At 41.6% G+C, this 24,697-nt stretch overlaps 1 protein-coding gene across 1 annotated transcript; it reads left to right on the forward strand.

Moving 5' to 3' along the window:
- The first annotated feature begins 1,941 nt into the window (after positions 1-1,941).
- On the forward strand, positions 1,942-23,945 carry nrn1l (neuritin 1 like). Its single transcript, XM_008117665.3, has 3 exons — positions 1,942-2,078; positions 19,301-19,466; positions 21,019-23,945. Exons 1-3 carry the CDS (start codon positions 2,024-2,026, stop codon positions 21,302-21,304), a joined length of 507 nt encoding a protein of 168 aa, XP_008115872.1. The 5' UTR covers positions 1,942-2,023; the 3' UTR covers positions 21,305-23,945.
- The last annotated feature ends 752 nt before the right edge of the window (positions 23,946-24,697 follow it).

Raw genomic sequence — 24,697 nt, forward strand, 5'->3', positions numbered from 1 at the left:
TTCCCTCAAACAGACAAAGAGTTCTTTCTCACACCCTGGACATTATTCCACAGATATATAGACCTCACTTGCCTCGGGCCCCTTCCTTTTCCCCCTCAGCTTTTTTCTTCCTCTTGGCCCATTTTGCCCTCGATTTGTGCCTTTTCAAAACCCACTGCACTGTTCGTAACAGCTGATCTCCAATTACAACGCTTGGGTGCCAAGGAGTCCCAGTTCTCAGTCTTTATGCCACCGTTTTTAAGGTTAGCTTTAAACCCATATTTAAATCTCTTTTGCTCCCTGCAAACATTTTCCATGATGATCTGTGTGGGATTGAGGCACATCCTGGGAAGGTATGGAAGGGCTTAGCTCTTTCTTGGATTCCAGGGAGAGGTCAAGGCAGCCAGCTGTTGCGGCCCGGCCTGGGCACCAATGAGCTGCAGGCGCCTTATTCCAACCCCCCTCCTCCACGGCTATTGCTCCAGTTGTGACTTGATACCCAAAAGGGCTTTAGAGATTAAAGCACTGTGAATTTAAATATTTCCTTCCTCGCTGGCGCTTGGAGCAAGGCGGGGACTGAGAGGGCCCTTTCTTGCACTGCTTTTAAGCAAGACCCCTTTGAGTCTCTTTGGTGGAGAGAAAAGGCAGGGTATAAATAAACACGTGCTGTCTGGCTGTGGGTGAATTAAAAATTCCAGAAAGAAAAATTAAAATACACGGCCGCAACTGATATCAGAGAGAACTGGTATAAGATGAAATACAGGTGGTACAGTAGACTCGCTTATCCAACGTAAACGGGCCGGCAAAACGTTGGATAAGTGAATATGTTGGATAATAAGGAGAGATTAAGGAAAAGCCTATTAAACATCAAATTAGGTTATGATTTTACAAATTAAGCGCCAAAACATCATGTTAGACAACAAATTTGGCAGAAAAAGTAGTTCAATACGCAGTAATGCTATGTAGTAATTACTGTACAGTAGATTCTCACTTACCCAACACTCGCTTATCCAATGTTCTGGATTATCCAACGCATTTTTGTAGTCAATGTTTTCAATATATCGTGATATTTTGGTGCTAAATTCATAAATACAGTAATTACTACATAGCATTACTGCATATTGAACTACTTTTTCTGCCAAATTTGTTGTCTAACATGATGTTTTGGTGCTTAATTTGTAAGATCATAACCTAATTTGATGTTTAATAGGCTTTTCCTTAATGCCTCCTCATTATCCAACATATTCGCTTATCCAACATTCTGCCAGCCCGTTTATGTTGGATAAGTGAGACTCGACTGTACTTACAAATTTAGCACCAAAATATCACGATGTATTGAAAACATTGACTACAAAAATGCATTGGATAATCCAGAACGTTGGATAAGCGAGTGTTGGATAAGTGAGACTCTACTGTACTACACACCAGAAAAACTATCAAAATTTAATAAAAAGAAATCTAACATGTGCTGGAAATGCAGGAAAAAAATTGGAACATTTTTTTATCAATAGTAGTCCTGTGAGAAAATTAAAGAATTTTGGAAGACTGTTCACGAAATGACACAAGAAATTGTAGGAATTAAATTTAAATCAGAACCGGAAATGTATTTATTAAGTTTCACGACAGGAAGCAGCCAGGCTTTGAAACTGCAAGGCCATTCAATGCTAATCAAGGTGGCCAGTTGCAACTCACACTCGGCTCAGACAAGAGTCCTTTCTCCCACCCTGGGCATAAACCCCACTTGCTTAGTCTCACACAGACCTCACAACCTCTGAGTATGCCTGCTACAGATGCAGGCGAAACGTCAGGAGAGAATGCTTCTGGAAGATGTCCATACAGCCCGGAAAACTCACAGCAACCCAGACCTATTAAGTGTTGGAAAGTCAGCTGCAAAGGCTGCCCGAGTTCCGCGGGGGCGGGGCGAGGGGCGGGGCCGTGGGCGGGGCCTGCGCGAGGGGCGGGGCCTGCGGGCACGGGCTTTTCTGCCGCCGCGCTGTCCCCGGGCGGGCAGAGGCGGAGGCCGGGCGGCGCGGTCTTCCTCGCCATGGGCTGCCGGGCGCTGCTGGGCTCCGTGGCGCTGCTCCTCCCGCTCCACCTGGGTGAGTCCCTCCGCTTTCCCTACCGACTGACTCGGGGACGCTAGATCTTTTGGAGGGCTGTTTCTCAGAGAGAGTCGTCGTTTGCTTGGGTTTTCATGAATGCTCGCATTAGAAAATGCATAAGGATGTGGTGGGAGAACTACAACTTCCATGATCACGGAATGTCCCGGGTGGGAGAAAGAGCTCTTGTCTGTTTGGGGAAAGCGTGAATGTTGCAATTGGCCAGCTGGATTAGCATTGAGTGACACTCAAGAACAACACTCAAAGACGGGAACTCCAGAAAGGAACAAAATCAGGGCCAGCTAATCACCTCCCAACAAAGGATTCCCCCAGGCAGGAAGCAGCCAGGCTTTGAGGCTGCAAGGCCATTCAGTGCTAATCAAGCTGGCCAATTGCAACATTCACACTTCCCTCAAACAGACAAGAGTTTTTCTTCCCCCCTGGACATTATTCCACCGATATTTAAACCATGCAAATGTGAGTAGATCAATATGTACCACTCCAGCTGGAAGATAATGGTGCTCCATGCACACATGGTGTTTGCGTGGGCTTAGAAATGGAGATGAGCACCAACCGCCATAGACACCTCCAAGGTCATGTGGCCAGCATGACTGCATGGAGCCCCATTACTTTCCTACCTATTGATCTACTCACGTTTGCACGTTTTCGAACTGCTAGGTTGGCAGAAGCTGGGGCTAACAGCAGGAGCTCACCCTGCTCCCCGAATCTGAACCTGTGACCTTTCGGTCTGCAAGTTCAGCAGCTCAGTGCTTTAACACACTTCGCCACCGGGGTTGCCTGAGTAGATAAATAGGTACCACTTAAAAGCATGGAAGATATTTTAAGACTCCCCTAAAGGAAAAAAAATAGGGGCCCCTGGTGGCACAGTACGTTAAAGTGCTGAGCTGCTGAACTTGCGAACCAAAAGGTGCCAGGTTCAAATCCTGGGAGCGGAATGAGCACCCACTGTTAGCCCCAGCTCCTGCCAACCTAGCAGTTCGAAAACATGCAAATGTGAGTAGATCAATAGGTACCGCTCCGGTGGGAAAGTAATGGCGCTCCATGCAGTCATGCCAGCCACATGACCTTGGAGATGTCTATGGACAACGCCGGCTCTTTGGCTTAAAAATGAAGATGAGCACCAACTCCCAGAGTCAACTTAACGTCAGGGGAAAACCTTTACCTTTACCTAAAAGAAAAATGCCAAAAAATGCTGGCGATCAACCAAAAAAAGGAGGGGAAGTAGGGAGATGGAGGGACAGCACACACACACACACACACCCTTCAGTGGCTGGAACTGAGCACAAGCCTCCCAGATGCCGAGGATGGAAAAAGTCTATATATACCTCCTATGTACAATTGTCTGTTTTGTCTGTGTATAAAAACGGCATTGAATGTTTGCCGTATATGTATGTTCTGTGAGCTGCCCCAAGTCCCCTTTGGGGTGAGAAGGGCGGAACATAAATACTGTAAATAAATAAAGAGAACAAACATCCGCCTTCTAGATGTTCCTGTATCCCAACTCCCATCAGTCCTAGTTATGATGTCCAAGGAGGAGGAATACAGCATCTGAAGGACCATGTTGAATTTTTTTTTTCATGTCAGGAGCGACTTGAGAAACTGCAAGTTGCTTCTGGAGTGAGAGAATTGGCTGTCTGCAAGGACGTTGCCCAGGGGACGCCTGGATGTTTTGATGTTTTACCATCCTTGTGGGAGGCTTCTCTCATGTCCCTGCATGGAGCTGGAGCTGATAGAAGGAGCTCATCCGCGCTCTCCCCGGGTGGGATTCGAACCTGGAAGCTTGCAGATCAGCAACCCAACCATCAAGTCACAAGGCTTTTTAAAAAAATATATAATGTTTATTTATTTTCATTCATTCAAATATACATACATTGCAGGTGTTTGTTGCATACAATACAATACTTTCATCTATTAGTCTTTCATAATCATTTCTCAGACAATATATTTTCAATAAGAGGTCACAGGCTTCTATTTGTATACTACATATAAAAATATTATACGTTCCAAATTTATATCCGTTTCCTCCTTGCCTTCAGTCTATTAGCTTCCTCTATGTACATTTTTAGATTAATTTTACATTGAAATGTTGGATCATTGGTTGCCATTCATTAACAAAGTTCTCTAAAGGTTCTCCTCTTAAGTGCATTGTTATTTTGTCCATCATCAGCAACTCTATAATATACTAGCTGTGCCCGGCCACGCGTTGCTGTGGCAAAGTGGTGGTGGTATCGGTTAAAACTTGTTGTGGAATTTTTATTTGACGTTATTTGTATTTTTTAAAATTAATTTTATTGTCACTTATCTTTTTTATTTATTATATTTTATTATTTTGTTGTATTATTTTTAGTCATTTTGTTATAGTATTTTATTGTATTAATTATTTTAGTGTTTTTCATAATTTTTATTGTATTATTTGTATTTATTTTTTATCATTATTTTATTAACACTGGGCTGAGTGGGTTGCTAGGAGACCAAGTGGGCGGAGCTTAGCCTTCTAACTGGCAGCAATTGGATAAAAACAATTATTCCTCTCCCTCTAATTAGGAATTTATTTTTCTTTTCTTTTTGTTGTATCAACCTAGAGGCATGGATGAGGGGTTGTGATGTCAATTTTCGAGGTTGTGGGGTGTTTACTTTTGTTGTTTTGTCCGCTGCCGTGATGCCATCACTCTTTTATATATATAGATTGTTCCAGTTCTGCTAAGGGAGGTACCTCTGAGGTCACAAGGCTTTAATCCACTACTCCACGTTGAAATGACATGGCGGGACGCATTTGCTCCGCAGGCCTTGAGTTTGACACGTGTGATAGAAGAAAAAGTGAGAAGCTTATGAACTTGATCACTGAATGGGGATCAGATCCCAATTCCACTTGGAACTAGTTCATTTCAGTGGCCTGTTAAACAAGGGCGTGTCTCTCAGGTCTTCACCATCATCCGGGTCCTCACCCTTATTTAACAGGCCTTGGCGCTTTCTCCAGGCAAAGTGGGTGAAGTTCTCTGCATTCAAACCTAAACTGCAGGCCTGGTTAATTAGAGAATATCTGTTGTCATTAGTTATCTGTGACCCATAACAATCCAAAGTATGAGCCTCGTGGAGGAGTGATCACATGTGGATTGAAATGCAGGGTGGACATGATTCCAAGGTCCATCCATGGTGCTTCTTGCCCTCTATTATATCCTCTCCCCGAGCTGTCTTGTCTTTTCTCTGTTCCCGTGCACATCTCACTCCTGGCTGCTTAAAAGCCCATGGCGTTTATTTATTTATTTATATACAACATTTTTATCCCGCCTTTCTCACCCGAGGGGACTCAAGGCAGCTTACAACAACTGGCAAAACTCAATGCCCAAATACAATCAATGAAAATCAATAACACATCTAAAATGATTAACAGTAATTAATAAAAAACACATTATACAAGCTTAAAATATATAACTACTCAATTCCATTCTTCCAAGAGTCTTGTACATAGACCTTAGATCAGACCATGTCAAATGTAATGCAGGATAATAAAAAAAAAATAGTAATCTAGTAATGTAATTTAAATATGTATTCCACATTTCTCCCAATATGAGATTGAAGCTTACAGTAAAGGTTAAAACAAAACAAAGTTAAACCCATATAAAGTAAAGAATTTTAAAAAGAAGCAATCAAACACTGAGGTTACAGGCAGCATTCAATTGATGGCAGTAACAAAAACAAAATCACAATACACAGAACACTTCTTATTATAATCAGACAGTGTTTCCTTAGATTACAGGGATAATGCAGTTCCCCAGGAATGGAATTGATACATTTGGGATGGAACACAATAAAATATATTATGGACTTTGCTCAGCAGATGCGTAACATCATAAAACAACCTCCTCTAAGTAGACTCATATTTGATTTGCTAGTCCAAACACGAATGCACAGATGTTTTTTCACACTAAGGTGGTTCAGTCATCACAGCCAAATCATCATCATCATGATGCCATGAAGCCAATGTTTTACAATTATGAATATCCTCTGCCTTTACTGCCTTGCATGTTCCAGTTTTCCCAACTTCCTAGTTTATGACAACTGCAATTTGTCATGCTATTTAGATGGGGTAAACGACTCTATAATTTTGGATTCAAGGCACCATATGATATGAATTTAACTTAACTTGGCGTTAACCTCTTGGCTGCTTTCATCAAAATTGGTCTTTACAAAGTACACTGTCAGGAGAATTCCTTAAATCTATGGGGAAGTGATATTTGTCATGATTGCCTCTTTACAGATTCTTTACATGGCTCTTCCAGCAGGCCTTCGATAACTGATCTAGTAAGATCGACCTGTTGCCTTTCCATTAACAGTCCCGTATTTACGCCTCTTCCAGGACCTTGAAGGCGACGACAATTTGGATAATCCACCCCTTCCTGATGATTTCGACATAGCTAGCACTTTTGGCCCAGGTTTCTCTAGATTTTATCCAAGATTTTATCTTTTGTCCTTGTATGTGATTTTTTATGACTTGTTTTTATTGTTGTTTGATTTGTTTTATTGCTTTGTTTTATTCTTGTTGACTGGGCTTGGCCCCATGTAAGCCGCCCCGAGATGGGGCGGGGTATAAAAATAAAATTATTATTATTATTTTATGACACAGCAAACAAGATAGATATGCTGGATTTCATATCACAAAATCACAAGTCGAACACTTCCCAAGTGTCTAGGATTGTGTGATGTATTTTCAGATGATGCGTGCAGATCCCAGCAGGGTGGCCTTTTGCAGCTGGCAGATCGTAATTTTGTCAATGTCTATTGTTTCCAAATGCTGGCTGAGATCTTTTGGCACGGCACCCAGTGTGCCGATCACCACTGGGACCATCTGCACTGGTTTCTGCCAGAGTCTTTGCAGTTCAATCTTGAGGTCCTGATAGCGGCTGAGTTTTTCCTGTTGTTTTTCATCAATGCGACTGTCACCTGGGATGGCAACATCAATGATCCAAACCTTTTTCTTTTCCACAACTGTGATGTCTGGTGTGTTGTGCTCCAGAACTTTGTCAGTCTGGATTTGGAAGTTCCACATTATTATTATTACTATTATTATTATTATTATTATTATTATTATTATTATTATTACAGCCACAATCACACGCACCTCACGCTCTGTTCGCTAATGAGCGGAATGCTCAACTTTTGTATCCTGTTTATGTTTTTGGATGCTCTGCTATATTTTAGGGTGGTTTTCCCTAACAATATTAAGGGTCCTAAGTGAAGTTAGAGGTGTGTCAAAGTTTGGGATGGGGATACACTCCCCCTGAAAGACTGTGTTTGCAGCTTGAGACAAGGGATCCTGGATTAGTCCCTCCAAATGCTGGGAAACATCTCTGTACCAAGTTCAGAATCTCCACTTAGGGCAGGTACATCTTTAATTAACTATATTAAAGTTACTTCACCGGTTGCCAATCGGTTACTAGCCAAAGTACAAAGTGTTGGTTTTGACTTTTAAAGTTCTCAATCTTCCTAATGCTGCAATTCCTTAAAACAGTTCCTCATGTTATGGTGACCCCCAGCCATAACATTATTTTCGTTGCTACTTCATCACTGTCATTTTGCTACTGTTATGAATCGTAATGTAAATATCTGATATGCAGGATGTATTTTCATTCACTGGACCAAATTTGGCACAAATACCTGATATGTCCAAATTTGAATACTAGTGGGATTGGGGGGGGGGGGATGATGATGTCATTTGCTGGGATTTATAGTTCACCTGGTGGCACAGTGTGTTAAAGCGCTGGGCTGCTGAACTTGTGGACCAAAAGGTCCCAGGTTCAAATCCCGGGAGCAGAGTGAGCACCCAATGTTAACTCCAGCTTCTGCCAACCTAGCAGTTCGAAAACATGCAAATGTGAGTAGATCGATAGGTACTGTTCCGGTGGGAAGGTAACGGCGCTCCATGCAGTCATGCCAGCCACATGACCTTGGAGGTGTCTATGGTCAACGCCGGCTCTTCGGCTTAGAAATGAAGATGAGCACCAACTCCCAGAGTCAGTCACGACTGGACTTAACGTCAGGGGAAACCTTTATCTACCTTTACTACAATCAAAGAGCATTCTGAACTCCACCAATGATGGAACTGTACCAAACTTGGCACACAGAACTCCCATGACCAACAGAAAATACTGGAAGAGTTTGGTGGGCATTGACTTTGAGTTTTGGAGTTGTAGTTCACCTATATCCAGAGAGCACTGTGGAGAAAAGCAGGATATAAATAAGGTAAATAAATAAATAATAGTGGTAGTTGAAATGCTGGAAGTGTCTTGCTGTTACAGCTAGACACGAAAAGTCTCTTTCCCCAAATCCCCAATATCTTCCTTGTGGCAACAGTACTTAAAAACTTCTGGCTAGGCAATAAGGAGAAGAGGGGGATCTGGGCAAATATAGAAAATATATATTAAAAAGGAGTATCTAGTAGAGTTTTTGTTAACTGAGACATGCCTGTGTATATATTTTAAGTATATAAAAGTATTTAAAAGGTAATATGCTAGTAATGAGCAAGGCAGCAGGGCCAGACTAAAACAAAAACTACACCAGAGATTGACATGCTAATTGTTAGGATTTTCTGGGTGTTAGGGAAAACTACCCCAAAACAGCAGAGCATCCAAAACTATGCAAACACAGGATATTTAGCAGAGCGTGAAGTGCCATGTGGATGTAAAAAAATTTAGAACTTAGGAGGCAAAGATGTAGAGTTCTGTCTTTAAAATCACAACAGGTTTATTTACAAAAATAATATCTACATTTCTTAACAGTAAAGAACTGGGTCCTAGCTACTCTAAACTCCATCTCTTCTAAAGTTCAAAAGAGAGGGGAAAATCTCCAAGCATTGCATCTCTCCTGACACACAAGCAGAGAGGTCTCAATACATACAGCATGCACTAAGATATAAAAAGCAGAATGTCAAAGACAAAAGGCATGCACCTGCAAGTATCCATTCTACATAACTAATTGGAATGAGAGCAGAAACAGAAAGGAGAGAAGAAATAAATACATTCCAACTGTCATTCATGTAGGAAATATTAAAAATTAACTAGGTATTTTTAATTACAAAAATGTGAGTCAAGCACTGAAAGGGCCAAAACTGGTGTCATCCTGAGGAGTGTGAGAAGGTCTCAGTGTGACAAGGTTCGGTGAGAGAAGCCCCAGTGTGAAGGCTGCTGTGTGTAAAGCTACTGTGTGAATCTCAGCTCCTGTGTAAGTTCGGTGTGAGAGGAGGCTCTGTGAGAGCGAAGCTGTTTATCTGCATGAGAAAGAAGCCCAGCGTGGAAGCAAAGAAGAAAGTATAAAGAACTTTATTTGTGTTATGGAAACCTTGTTCTTGTAAAGAGTGCAACCATAATATTTTGCTATAAAGAAAAGCCTCCAAAGGAAGCAATAACATTGGTCTGTGTGTTTTGGTTCTTTTTATCACTTTTGGCTAATGAGTCACTGCTAATATGTTACTCTTTTATACGTTTATGGAGAAGGTCTTTTGTTAATAAGCCCACTTGCCAAACAATTCAGGAGATGGGGGAAGGGATTTCCCTCTGCCTATTCTGGGCTAACTAACTATTACTCATTGAGGACTGCCAACTTGGGCACTAATATGGTTCTATGTATAGACTTCCATCAGTTTAAGTGTCTCAATAAATTTAGAGTTGGAAGAGACCAAAGGCTGGGGTTGTTGTATGTTTTCCGGGCTGTATGGTCATGTTCTAGAAGTATTCTGAAAAACAGGCATGGGAACCAAGAGCAGCTAACAACTCTGAACAAAGGATGCCCCCAGGCAGGAAGCCAGGAGATGAATCTATTCAATGTTAATTGAGGTGATTAACTACAACATTCACACTGGCCTCCAACTGACAGTTCTTCTCTCACCCTGGACTTTCCACAGATATATATAAACCTTCCTTGCTTAGTTTCTCCATACCTCACAACCTTTGAGGATGCCTGCCATAGATGTGGGCGAAACGTCAGGAGAGAATACTTCTAGAACATGGCCATACAGCCTGGAAAACATACAACAACCCTGTGATCCTGGCCATGAAAGCCTTCGACAACACATAGACCAAAGGCTTCTTCCAGACAATACCAGGAATTGCAGTTTTGATGGTAGTGTAGAAAACTATTTTGTAATGGTATCTGTTTTATATGAACTGTTGTTTTGTAGATTGTTTTATGTGAATTGTTGTTTTTACATTGTTTTTAGGCATTGAATTTTTGCCTATTTACTGTAAGCTGCTTTGAGTCTCCTCGGAGAGAAAGGCGGGGTAAAAGTGATGTAAATAAATAAACAATTTTTTTTCGTGTCAGAAGCAACCAGAGTTGCTTCTGGAGTGAGAGAATTGGCCATCTACAAGGACGTTGCCCAGGAGATGCCCGGATGTTTTTGATGTTTTAGCATCCTTGTGGGAGGCTTCTCTCATGTCCCTGCATGGAGCTGGAGCTGATAGAGGGAGCTCATCCGCGCTCTCCCCGGGTGGGATTCGAACCTGGCAGCTTTCAGGTCAGCAACCCAACCTTCAAGTCACGAGGCATTTATCCCCTTGGCCACAAACAAATAAACTATCTGGTTGGGAACTCAGGCAGAAAATTGAAATGCACAGATACAGAATGGGTGACGCCTAGATCAACAACATTTGAAAAAGATCTTGGAGTCTTAGAGGAGAACAAGTTGAATATCAGCCAACGGTGCAATGCAGCAGCTTAGAAAACCAATGGGATTTTGGGCTGCATCAAAAAGAGTAAAGTGTCTGGATCAAGGAAAGTAATGGTGTGGTCAGACCTCACCTGGAATCGCACTGTGTCCTATTCTGGGAACCACAAGTCAAGAAAGATATTCACAAACTGGAAAGTGTCCAGAAGGGGACAATTAAAATGATCAAAGAACTGGAGGCCATGAGTTCCTCTGAGGAGCGGCTTAAAGAGCTGGGTCTGTTTAGCCTGCAGAAGAGAAGGTTGAGAGGAGACATGACAGCCATGTAGAAATATTTGAAAAGATGCTATAGGGAAGAAGGAGCAGGCTAGTTTTCTAGGACTCGGTGGAGGCATGGGTTCAAATGACAGAAAAGGATATTCCACCTGAACATTAGGAAGAACTTTCTGACTTTATGAAGAGCTGTTCAGCAGTGCAACTCTGCCTTGGACCCCGGTGGAAGCTCCGTCCTTGGAGGCTTTACAGCAGAGGCTGACTGGCCATCTGTTGGGGGGTCCTTTGATTGTGCTTTTCTGCATGGCAGAAGGGGGTTGGTCTAGATGGCCTTTGGGGTCTCTTCCAACTCCATGAGCCAATGATCTCTCAGACTACGGCTTCTCAATTAGTGTTTTTCTTAACGCTGGCATACTGTGAGAGGTCACTAATGGTTCTAATTAGAGATTGCGATTGTAAAATAATGAACTGTAGATATGATACTTCTTTATGCAGGGCATCCCTGAGACGTAGAAACTAGTTCAATGGTTCCTTCGGGGTAAAAAGACTGAGAAAGGCTGCCTCATACTTTTCCCTGTCAGAATTAGAAAACCGGAGGGGATGATGGCTCAAATATATGATATAGCTATATGTGCTATTTTGAGTTCTTTGGTTCCAGCTTCCTTTTAAAATGAAGTTTAATATCATGCACATAAGATTTCTATTCTCTTTCAGTGCTGCCATAAGGCTGCCTTTCCTTTCATTATTTCACACAATAACAGGACTCGAACAAGGACTCAAAGGGCACTTTCAGCCTTTTATAGAGAGGGCAAGCCTCATGATCTTTAATAAAGTTTTCATCCCAAGTGAGACTAGAATTAATAAATAATGACAAAAAGAAGAAAAAGTATGGGGTATGAATGCAATCTCAGCAGAACCTTCAGCTATTGAAATGTTTGCTTTCAGGGCGATCTTGCGTCTTATTGGGTAATGGAACTTTATTTTAAGAGGATCTATATATTGTGTTGTCAAAGACTTTCATGGACAGAATTACTGGGTTGCTGTGAGTTTTCCGGGCTGTATGGCCATGTTCCAGAAGCATTCTCTCCTGACGTTTCGCCCACATCTGTGGCAGGCATGCTCAGAGGTTGTGATGTCTGTTGGAAACTAGGCAAGTGGGGTTTATAAATTTGTAGAATGTCCAGGGTGGGAGAAAGAAAGAACTCTTGTCTGTTGGAGGCAAGTGTGAATGCTGCAGTTGGCCATCTTGATTAGCATTGTCTGGCTTTTCAGCTTCAAAGTCTGGCTGCTTCCTGCCTGGGGGAATCCTTTGTTGGGAAGTGTTAACTGGCCCTGATTGTTTCAAGCCTGGAATTCCCCTGTTTTCCGAGAGATGTGGCATTCCTCACAACCTCTGAGGATGCCCACCATAGATGTGGGTGAAATGTCAGGAGAGAATGCTTCTGGAACATGGCCATACAGCTTGGAAAACTCACAGCAACCCAGGATGTATATAGTTTTCAGTTTTCCCGATTAGCTCCTCTCCTTTATCTCACCCGTTCCATATATTAATGGGTATGCTTTTGACATCAAAAGTAATTTTGTGTATTGAAAATTCAATCCATGCAGTGGGAGAAAGAAATCAACTTGTCCTATTCAGGCAGCAAAATTTCCCAATCCCAGATCAAGTTTCTTTCTCAAATACTTAAAAAAATTAATGTAATCATTGAAATTGCTTTTTTAATATTTATGGGAAACAGGGAACATACACATATAATGAAAAACAATAAAAACACCATCATAAAAATTGATTTTTAACAGCAGGTGCAATAAAACATGTAGGACTGGCCAGTTAAGACACCCTGGCAAGCAAGAATGGTTTTGTGCTGGTGCTGAAATGACTGTGGTGCTGGCACTAGTAGCAGAGACAGAACTGTATATTAAGGATTTTAACTGTTAATTTTTAATTAATATAATTGATGTTTAATTCTATTTTAATGTTTTTAATAATTGTGAGTTTTAAATTGTATTGAAATGCTTTTAATGTAAACCTCTTTGAGACTCCTTTGTGAAGAGAAAAAGCGGGGTATAAATAATAATATCCTCAGAAAGGAGGAAACCATGAAAATGAACAAAATCTGACTGTCATTATTTGAAAAACTCTAAAATCAGGACAGTAAATAAAGAACAACAGAAAACAGGGGAATTCCCAGACAAGAAACAATCAGGGCCAGTTAACACCTCTCAACAATGGATCCCCCCAGGCAGTAAGCAGCCAGGCTTTGAAGCTACAAGGCTATTCAGTGCTGATTAAGCTAGCCAATTGCAACATTCACACTTGCCTCAAGCAGACAAGAGTTCTGCCAACCTGAACATTCCATAGATACATAAATCCCACTTGACTAGGTTCCAATGGTCCTCACAACATCTGAGGATGCCTGCCATAGATGTGGGCAAAACATCAGAAGAGAATGCTTCTGGAACATGGCCAGACAGCCTGGAAAACTCACAGCAACCCAATAATATCATAATCATAATAATAGGTACCGTAAACAAAATAGATTTCTCCTTTCTGGACAGATAATACACTTGACGTTCTTGGAGTAGTCCATTCTCAAAAATCTTGCAGAGGAGAGATTTGCAGAGGAAAAATCTTTGCAGAGGAGAGAGTTTCTGTGATGTAGTGGTTTGTGCTGGACTAGGTCTCTCAAGGCCAGGATTTGAATCTCCACTCGCCCATGGAAAGGTCCCTTGGGGAAAAGGTTGCAAAAGGTTGCCACGCTTGTGCTGGCAGACGGTCTGTGTGTCATAATAATAATAATAATAATAATAATAATAATAATAATAATAATAATAATAATTTTATTCTTATACCCCACCCCATCTCCCCGAAGGGACTCGGGGCGGCTTACATGGGGCCAAGCCCGAGCAGAACAATAAAAACAAAACAATAAAACCAATAATCAAACAATAAAAGCAAGTCATAAAAACCTCATACAAGATAAAATGTTAAAATCATGGATTAGGTTCAAAGAATCTAGGTCAAAGTGCTAAAAGTGCAAATATATCGTGTCTTTGAGATCCTATTGGAATGTGTTTCCATTCTGTAGTAGCTATGACATTCTGGCTCTGATCGTGGTCATGACAAGATCTGGAGCTTCAGATAACCTTGAACTAGTCATTCTTTTTCAGTCTCACCTACTTCAAGTTGCTGAAAGAATAAACTGTAGACAAGGCGAGCCGCAAGTGCTACCATGTTTTCATTGGAGGAAAAAGCAGAACATAAATCTAACTAACGTACACATGGGACAAGACCTGGGTTGAATCTAGATTTTGCTGGCAACTTTTTGGTACTGACTTCCAAAGTAAGGTTGGATTATGTGATCAATTAATAACAGCTGCAATTGTAAGGATGGAAGGGGCAATTGACTTGTTGGAAGAGGCTGCTTTCCTTTCTTAGGCGATCTACACTCCCAAGCTATTCCTTCTTTTGCTTTGCAAGAATGCAGCCATATGTCAAATGCCAGAGTAACTTGGGAGGCTCGGTTGCTGTGGAGTGAAGCTGAGACAGGACATTGGAGTTGCTGGGAATGTGTTGAGCTGCTCCGCCTTGCAGGACACTTGCCCTGTGGCTTTTAGCCTCCTGGATCCACATGGAGTAGAGTCATGTGGAACAAGAAAAGCTGGATTGACCTTGAAAAGCTTTTGCCAGAATAGCATGTTTTGTTCTCTAAATAAAAAAACAAAGTGCCTTTTGAGTAGAATCCCATGAGCCCCAGCTTTGGATAAGTATCAGAAGTTCTTCAGGCTAAACTAACCTGTGTATTTATTTATGATAGTTTGGTTTTTCTGTATTTCTGGTCAATCAAATATGTGTACATCAAATACAAGGAGTGCTGCTGTTTGGGTCATAATAGGAGGATCTATGGTGGTGGAGCAGTGACTAAGAACTGTGTGATCCAGAACTTGATCCTAGGCAAACAATCCAACTTTGCATTTATAATGAAGGAATTAATGAATTTTATTGTAACATCACAGACCAGGAGTAATTTATAACTGGAGTCTGTAGACTTGACCCAATTAGGCCCATTGGGGGCCCTTCCACACAACCATATAACCCAGAATATCAAGGCAGAAAATCCACAATAGCTGCTTTGAATTGGGTCCAACACTGCCATATGATCCAGTTCAAAGCAGATAATGTGGGATTTTATATAGCTGTGTGGAAGGGGGTGTGGATTGTTTGCATTTTGTAGTTATTGAGTTTTTTATGTTTAGGATGTGATGGCATTCTAGAAAAATATTTTTAATCTTTTGTTGTTGATGATGTTGTTTTGTATTTTTGTATGCTTGTATGTAGGCTTTGTTTTAAACTGTTTAAATAAAAACATTTGTTACAAAAATTATATTGCATACCGTATATATACATATGAACAAATAAAATAATTCCATATAAAATAATCCCATAATATTCCCATCCCTGCCAACTAAAACCAGCAACTCAACCCTATCCCCACTTTTGTAAAAATTTGTGCCTTAGTTTATTTATGGAATAAGGAAATGAGCCAGGCAACGTATACACTGACTCCTAAGTGTCCTCTACTTAGGCGCAGAGCATGGACTCCTTGGTTTCTTCATCGTGGTGTTTGAAAAGCGCATATGGTATTGCCTGTTTAAAATTATTTCGATCAAGCACCAGGTTAAAACCCATTTTAGCACCTAGCAGCGAGGGTAGCAATTAAACAACGAGTTGCTGCCACTGTTACATCAGCTCAATCTTGTTTAGTGCAAATCTTCTTAATAATTAAAGGGTTATTACATTCTAGTCCGAGGAGAAGCCCTTGGAAAAGTATTGTGATGATTTTTGCTGAATACTTTGCAGAGAAAATTGCTTGGATTTATTCAGATTTAGACTACACATTGAAGAAAGAGTCTGAGGAAGTAACTGAAATGCTTGTCCAGTTCTAATGGATGAGTTAGAGATTGTTCAGCATGATGAGGATCAGTTGCTTGGAGAGGTGAAGCCAACCACTGGTTTGTTAGATCTTTGTCTTGGCAAACTAAACTTTCCAGAAATAGGACTGGTTGTCTGGGTGGTAGAGTGTGTAAAGGCCTCTTTGAAAGAAGGGTATGTTCCAATCTCGGTAGAAGAAGTGATTGAAAAACAATAACTTCATTGGACCCCACCTCCTTAAGTCGCTATCAGTCTGGCTGCTGTATTTTGCAATAGCTGCAATTTCTAAACTCATTTCAAGGGCAGCCCCATGTAGCGCATATTACAGTGGTCATCTCAAAGAAGGTAGATCTGTCCACAGTGATTCATACCGTAGTTCCCTTTCAATTAGATGATTGTAAATCGTTCTTTGTAGGGCTGCCCTTGAAAAATGTTCATACGCTGCAGCTATTGCAAAATGCAACAGCCAGGCCGATACTAGGCATGCATTTTAGAGACTGGTCCTGCAAGAATTACACTGGTTTCTAATTTGTTTCTGAGCTTAGTCAAGGTACTGGTGTTGGCCTACAAAACCCTAAATGGGTCGTGTAGTTGGGTCTAGGGTAGAAATTTGAGATCTTCAGGGGAGGCGCTGCTGCACGTCTTAACACCTGATGAAGTTAAGTTGGTGGCCTGGCTAACAGGGCAGCACCAGGATTATGGAATAGCCTAGGAACATAGACAGGTGCAGCCAAAACAGTGCTTCTCTGCCTGATGTTTAAGGTTTTGAAATGCTCTTTCAATTATTTTTATCTTTGTATTGTTTTGTTGTTGTTAATTGCATAGGAAACCCTTGTGATTTGAGATACAGTACAGAAATACCTATAAATAAAATATATTCTTGGCATGTCATGTCAGCTTTACAAGATCCCAGCAGAGCTGGCATTAGGTTTTTTAGGTGCAAGACATAGAAAGTCTCATGACAACGCAAATCTTTTTGCCATGAATAAAAAAAAGGTAAAGGTTTCCCCTGACGTTAAGTCCAGTCATGTCTGACTCTGGGGTGTGGTGCTCATCTCCATTTCTAAGCCGAAGAGCCAGCGTTGTCCGTAGACACCTCCAAGGTCATGTGGCCGGCATGACTGCATGGAGCACCGTTACCTTCCCGCCGGAGCAGTACCTATTGATCTACTCACATTGGCATGTTTTCGAACTGCTAGGTTGGCAGGAGCTGGAGCTAACAGCGGCCACTCCCGCCGCTCCCAGGATTTGAACCTGGGACCTTTCAGTCTGCAGCTCAGTGCTTTAACGCACTTTGCCACCGGGGCTCCATGAATAGGAAATACCTATTACTACTGCTATGCTTTTGAGCGATTCTAAGATATTTTTCTCCAGAGAAGGCCACAAGAAATTGCCCCTTGTGTCCAATCTGTCTGCCTGCGCCATGGAGACGTCCAAATTCTGCCTTTCAAGAGAGAGGTTTTAACATTTGGAGGGACTGTGCCCACCTCATTTCCTTTCTGGACCAAATTGGCCACAAAAAGAGAAGCTAAGTCAGGTAGACGCTTTTGTGGAAGGAGTCTTTCTGAAAAGCAAGTTCCTCAGGGACATTTACGAGTCTGAAGCAACACTGGTAGGAATCATTTTGCAGCCTCGTGGATACTGCAGTACAGATGCATTGGAATGTAGAGTCCTTGAGTGTGACTTTCAATTAATTCTAATCTCATGGTGAGCCTATGGGCTTGGGCTCGCATATGGCTTGCCACCTGTGGGTGCCACACACTTCTCATCCTAGATTGGCAAGTTGCCCTGGATGACCAGGATGTGACCCTACAAAGGTTGTTCTGAAAGGTTATTTGAAATGTGAGTGACAACAGGCCCTGTTTTCATGTTTTTTTCAGAGGGCATTTTAGGCTCAGTACAAGCCTCCTTTGAAATTATATGTATCTATATATGTGTGTGTATAGATTTGTTTCATTGGTTTTTAATGGATACTTAAATTTAAAAATAAAAATAAGAAAAAGCTTTTTAGTAAAAATGAATAAATGAGGTAGGAGCGGAATCCTATGGATTGCTAATGTACACATACACTTCATCTGCAGATTAAATTAAAGGTGGATAGACTTCTTGGTCTCCATGGGTCACATATAGTACTGTAAGTGTTGCCAAATTTCAAAATACATTTCCAGGTCAAGCATTTGTGGAGTTGCTTCTGCATGAGTTGCTGTATTTGTCACCACATGCAATGCAACCGAAAAAAATATGTTTTCTCTAGGCATGTGTAAGCCCTCCAACGCAATTTTACATTACCCAATTTTGTACTTCATGATGACCATAGGATCGTGCTGGAGAACTTACAGATGCCCAGAGAAGTGTTCTCTTGGCTTAAAAAATACTGTAGGATGCCCATATTTGCATTTTTTTTTTCATTTCCACAGGGTCCTGTGTCTTTAGCCTTGAAATTGTGGAAGCCTTACTGTGGCAATAAGGGACAAACAGAATTTGGACATTTGGGGCTGACAATCAGTTTGTGTTCTACAACATAATAAGTGTGATAGGGGCTCCTTCTTTGGAGGCTTTGAAACAGAGGCTGGATGGCCATCTGTTGGGGTGCTTTGATTGTGCTTTTTTTACATGGCAGGGACTTAGACTGGATGGCCATTGGGACCTCTTCCAACTCTATGATTCTGTGAATCCAGTTTGCTTAACCAGGAATTTCTCTGGGAAATGTAGACATTATCCACATTGATAAATTACATTTCTGTCCTTCTGTAAGATCCATGCCCTATATACAAGGTTTTTATTTGCATCCTGTTTATATAAAAGGCAGTGTTTTCAGAAATTGTGGTTTCCAAAGTACATGCCAGGGAACAGACTGTTTTTAGAATGGGAAGCAGACCATTATACTTTTATTTATATGCAATTCTGTCAAAAAAAACCCCTCATGATAAATTTGCCATAAGTCAGAGATTACATAAAGGTACATGACAAGAACAAGTCCTTCATTCTTTTCTTTTACTAACCCTTGAAAAAAAACCATTCAGGTATTTCTTATGCAAAATAAGTTGAGCTACTTTGTAGAATAACACCGTTTTCATACATTAGCCTCAGCTTCTTTTGTTTCTGTGTTTATATATATCCTGTTTTAAGAGATGGCATATGTAGCCTTTATATTCTCAGAATAGCCTTGTGGGGTAGATTAGGCTCAGGAATAATGGGCCCAAGAACAAAAGCTTCATCCTGACTGAATATGCATTTGATTTTGGAACTCCCTGGTTCAGCATCCTAATCCAGGCTGCCTTTTTGATCCTGAAGATGATACAAAACCCCGTGTTTTGCTTTTGCATCTGCTTGCAGTGTTCTCTGAGGAGCCCGTGACTCCAGCCAGCCAGAAGTGCAACACCATCTACAAGGGATTTGCCGAATGCCTGATCCGACTCGGAGACAGCATGGCACAAAGCGTTCAGCAGCAGCAGGGCCAGGACAGCAACCAAGAGCAGCAGGAGCTGGATACCATCTGCAAGTGAGTGCACTCTCCTTTCTCCTCGATCAGGGCTCCTCAAACCTTTTACACAGACTATAGTTTGAAGAAACCATGAATGAATTCCTATGCATACTTCACATTTCTTATTTGTAGTGCAAAATAAAAACATGAAGAAACAATACAATATTTAAAATGAAAAACAATTTTCACCAACATACGCTTTTGATTGGAAGTTTGGGCCTGCTTTTGGCTGATGAGAGAAAGAGTCAAGTTAACTAGGATTTTCATTGTTGTGTGCCTTCAAATTCTTTCAGACTTAAGGCAACTCTAAATCTAAAGTTTAGGGTAGGAGGCAGGTAAATGACCTTGGAGGACCGCATCCAGCACGCGGACCCTATCCTTGATTATCTGTAATTAAGAGTTTAACTCCTGGAAAAGTTTCTTTTTTGAACTATAGCTCCAGACATTCCGCAGCAGAATCCCTGAATCTGATGACTGTAAGGAATAGAGCAATTCTAGATTTTTTTTAAAAAAAGTTTCCCAAACCATATGGAATGCTTGAACAACAAGACCTTTCTGATGCAGTGTCAGAAATATTAAGAATTAACTAGGTATTTTTAATTACAAAAATGTGAGTCAAGCACTGAAAGCGTTAAATGGATCAAATAACTCAGCAAACCCTGCAGTTCAATATTATTTATTTATTTACAGTATTTATATTCTGCCCTTCTCACCCCGAAGGGGACTCAGGGCGGATCACATTGCACACATATAAGGCAAACATTCAATGCCATAACATAGAACAGAGACAGACGCAGGCATGGGCTAGCCTCGAACTCATGACCTCTTGGTCAGAGTGGTTTGTTGCAGCTGGCTGCTATCCAGCCTGCGCCACAGCTTTGTTGGCCTCTGTGTGAGAGAGGGCTCAGTATGAGAAAAGCCTGGTGTGAGAAGCTTCGGTGAGAAAAGCCCCAGGTTGGAGGCCTCATGTGTGAAGCTCCAGTGTAAAGGCTGCTATTTGTAAAAAGCTACTGTGTGAAGCTCCTGTGTAAGTTCGGTGTGAGAGGAGGTTCTGTGAGAGTGAAGCTGTTTATCTACATGAGAAAGAAGCCCAGCGTGGAAGCAAAGAAGGAAGTATAAAGAGCTTTATTTGTGTTATGGAAATCTTGTTTTTGTAAATAGTGCAACCATATTATTTTACTACAAAGAAAAGCCTCCTAAGAAGAGATAACATTGGTTTGTGTGTTTTTGTTCTTTTTATCACTTTCGGCTACCTGGTGCTGGGTCACACTGCTGCTAATAAGTTACTCTGCTATACGTTTATGGGGACAGTCTTTTGTTAATAAGCCTGCTTGTCCAACAACATCATGCATATAATTAATATCTTACAGTTTCTTTGTGCCCATTGTTTTTTTATTAGTGGACACCTTTTACATTAGCTCATTCTCATAGCTTGTTATTTTCAAGGCCAGAAATGATGCACACAGCATAGGAGAGAGAAGATACAGTTCCTAGCTTCTAACAAAATTGGGCACTTGGCAGGGTGAGTGCTTATCAGCTTAGGCCTTACTCTCGGTTCTCTTTCCTTCAGATCCTGGGACGACTTCCACACCTGTGCAACACAAGTGTTGTCCAGCTGTCCTGAGGAAGCAGCCAACATCTGGGAGTCCCTTCGACAAGATTCCAGGAAGACCCAGTTCCAGGGTAATCTGCACGACTTGTGCAGCTCCCGAACCCAGCTGGCAGGCAATGGGAGAGCTTCGGATATGGATGAGACCAACAAGGAGACCTTGCGGGGAGCGGCCCCGCTGCCCCAGTCCAGCCTTGTGGGCGCCCTGACTCTTGTGGCTCTTACAGCTCTTGTGTCATGCGCCTAACCTGGAAGCAAGGAGGAGACTTCCTCCCACTCTTGCTCACTGTGGTGCAGAGTGCTGGTCCAGCACTCCCCGCTTCCAGGGACAATACTGATGCATTCTGATGGCAGGGATGGGGTGGCCCATTGTGTGGAAGAGGCTGGGGGCTTACCTGTGTTGTACCTGCCCTGCCGGAGAAGCTGTGTTGTGTAAAAGGTGATGCTCCTATCCCTATGCACTTTGTCTTTCAAGCTGGCACTTCTAACAGCTTAAACACTCTGCTCTCCTCTCCCCAAGCTTCTCCATCCCTTCTTCTCTACCAGCTACTCCAAGCAGATTTTGGGTGTCATGAAAAAGCTACACATTCTAAGCTATGAATTTACTCTGGCCAAGTTGGATCCAGATTGACATAAATCCCAGTAGTTTCAACGTGTCTGCTCTAAAAATAACTAAATATGTATTCAGTCCAGGGGGATTGGGGGTATTTTTACTGCCAGGGAAGCAGAGAGATACTTTTGGATTTTTTGCCTCAACTACCAAATTAATTTGGTTGACTTAGCATACTAAGCTTTGCCTCACATAACAGAGTATCTTAGGTTTCCATTGCCTACGTCACTTTCCGGCATATACTCCCCCTTCCTCAGAGACTTCCCCAGGAATCTAGTGTCAAAGATATTGTTCTTCACTGGGATCTTACTTGTTTTGGCTCCAATTCCCATTGGGCAGAATTCTATTCAGAATCCAGAATTCTTCATATTAATATATTTATTTAATTTATATACTGCTCTTCTCCCCCAGGGGGACCCAGAGCAGTTTTACACAATGGCAGAATTAGATGCCACATATAATACAAATGTAGTAAAACCAAAAATAAAATACTATTAAAAGCTGGTATCGAAATAAATTAAAACAATAAAAACCATGTGACCATTACAACAGAGGCAGTAGAATTGAGCCAAAGTCAGAGCCAGTCCGTGTTCGACTTCATATTAATCCACAGAATCCGTCAGGTCATATCAACTCATATCCTAGGATGGGCCAAAAGCTTGGTCCCACATCCAGGTTTTCAGCTGCTTCCTAAAAGCCGCGGAGCCACCACCGAAAAAGCCCTGTCTCTCATCCCTGCCAACTGCACCTGTGACAGTGGTGGGACTGAGAGCAGGGCCTCACTCGGAGATCTTAATCTGCAGGACGGTCCATAGAGGGAGATACATTCTGAGAAGTAAGTTGGCCTAGAGCCATTTAAGGTTTTGTAGGCCAAAGCCAGCATCTTTGAAGTCATATATGAAGTCATCTTATAGGAAGTCAGACCACAGATCCATTGAGCCTGGTGTTGTCAATTCTGACAGGCAGGAATGTTTGTCTAGGGTTTCAGGGAGGATCATTTCCTAGTTTCACACAGATATTCCTGGTTTTCCCTTCCAGCACTAACCAGGCCTGATCCTGCTGAGTTTATGAAATCAGATGAGGTCCCATGTGTTCAAAGCAGTATGGTAGTTAAATTTGGGAAGTTCCAGTCTTTAAAAAAAGTTATTGAAGAGCTGGAGTCCCAGTTCTGCAGCAAAAATGCTGAGTGTGACTGACAGAATTAACAACCTCTTAAGACCCTTCTACACTGTCATATAATCCAGATTATCTAATAAAATGATCCACAATAACTGCTTTGAACTTGATTATATGAGTCTACACTGCCATGTAATCCAGTTCAAAGCAGATAATCTGGATTTTATATGGCAGTGTAGAAGGGGCCTTAGACTAAGGGAGTGACTCTGGCTGTTCAAATTGAACAATGCTCCTCTGTTTGTGACCAAATGAACCCCAGATGTCCCCAATGAATTTGGGCAAGTGAGGATCAGCATGAGCAATGTGCGCAGCATGAGCAATGTGCCGGAACATTCTCCTGTGTATTTATTTGGTGTTTGGCCGTCCTGTGAGATGTCCTGGAAGGAAAAGTTGCATTTTTTGTTGGATAGCATCCCTTTCCTTTTCATCTCTTCACTTTGCTTTTCTGCTGTCTGTAGTGTTCTCCCATTTGGAGAGCGCCTTACAGCTTCAAAGAGCCAGATATCCTCACTGGTAGGTATTTATTTTATTTATTATATTTATTATATTTATTTATATCCCAATTTATCTCTTGATTGAGACCCAAAGGGGTACACTTGATGTGTGCTTTTTATATCATGATGCATTCTGAAGCTTAGAGATGTTACTTTTTTGGGATTACAGCTGTCAGAATCCACTGGGCGAGTTGTCATCCAAAAAAGTATTTATTTTTTTCAAGCTCTCATGCCTTTTATCCACTGGACTCAACAGGAGAATGGACCTGCACAGAAGATGATAAGTGAAAAGAATCACTTATCTATCATCTCAGTTGGCATTTTCTGTCCCTGCATATGCTTAAATGTACCTTCTGTGCACACTTCTGCACCAACCTGATAGTGGAAAAGAGTGTAGGAAGTCTTGACCATCCAGTTAGAAAACACCCACAAGAGATGTTCAGGGTGCCTTCCTACGGGGGTCTGGTCTTCTATCACAAAACAGTTCTGTTATTGTTCTATAGAGAAAGCGAAAGAAGTGAGCTGGTGAAAGTCTAAGGCCACCTGTTCACTGTTGCTAGCTGTTCAGATGTATCTCTATATTTCTATTAAAGGGCACTTTTACATTTCTTTTGCCTGCTCCTGTCTTGTATGTCACAGGTCACACTGGTGTTGCCAGTTAGTTTCGCCACATCCCTTGTCTGTCTGTCATGTTGGTATTCCCCATCACACTTACCTGGAAATCAATAATATATACTTAGATGTGTTTTGAAAACAACACGTAAGTTGTGCCATGGCTCATCAAGCAAGAACATAACTTTCTTAGACTTCTTGTTTAAATAAGGTAAGGTACCAAACACACACAAGTTGGAAGCACAAATACATTAGTCAGCCATAGCAGAGCACTTGATGTACCAACTTGGACACAGCATATTATTTGAGAACACAGAAATGCTGGACCATTCTAACTACCACCATGTCAGACTACACAGAGAAGCCAGTGAAATCCACAAGCATGTGGACAACTTCAAAAGAAAGGAGGAAATCATGAAAATGAACAAAATTTGGCTACCAGTATTTAAAAAAACTCTAAAATCGAGACAATAAATTTAAAAAAATACTCCGAAAATCAGGGGAATTCCAGGCATGAAACAATCAGAGCCAGTTAATACCTCCCAACAAAGGATTCCCCCAGGCAGGAAGCAGCCAGGCTTTGAAGCTGCGAGGCTAATCAAGGTGGCTAACTGCAACAGTCACACTTGCCTCAAACAAACAAGAGTTCTCCCGCCCTGGACCTTTCACAGATATATAAACCCCACTTGCCTAGTTTCCAACATACCTCACGACCTCTGAGGATGCCTGCCATAGATGTGGGTGAAAC

Source organism: Anolis carolinensis, unplaced genomic scaffold (genome assembly GCF_035594765.1).
Source record: "Anolis carolinensis isolate JA03-04 unplaced genomic scaffold, rAnoCar3.1.pri scaffold_9, whole genome shotgun sequence".
NCBI classification, from domain to species: Eukaryota; Metazoa; Chordata; class Lepidosauria; order Squamata; family Dactyloidae; genus Anolis; species Anolis carolinensis.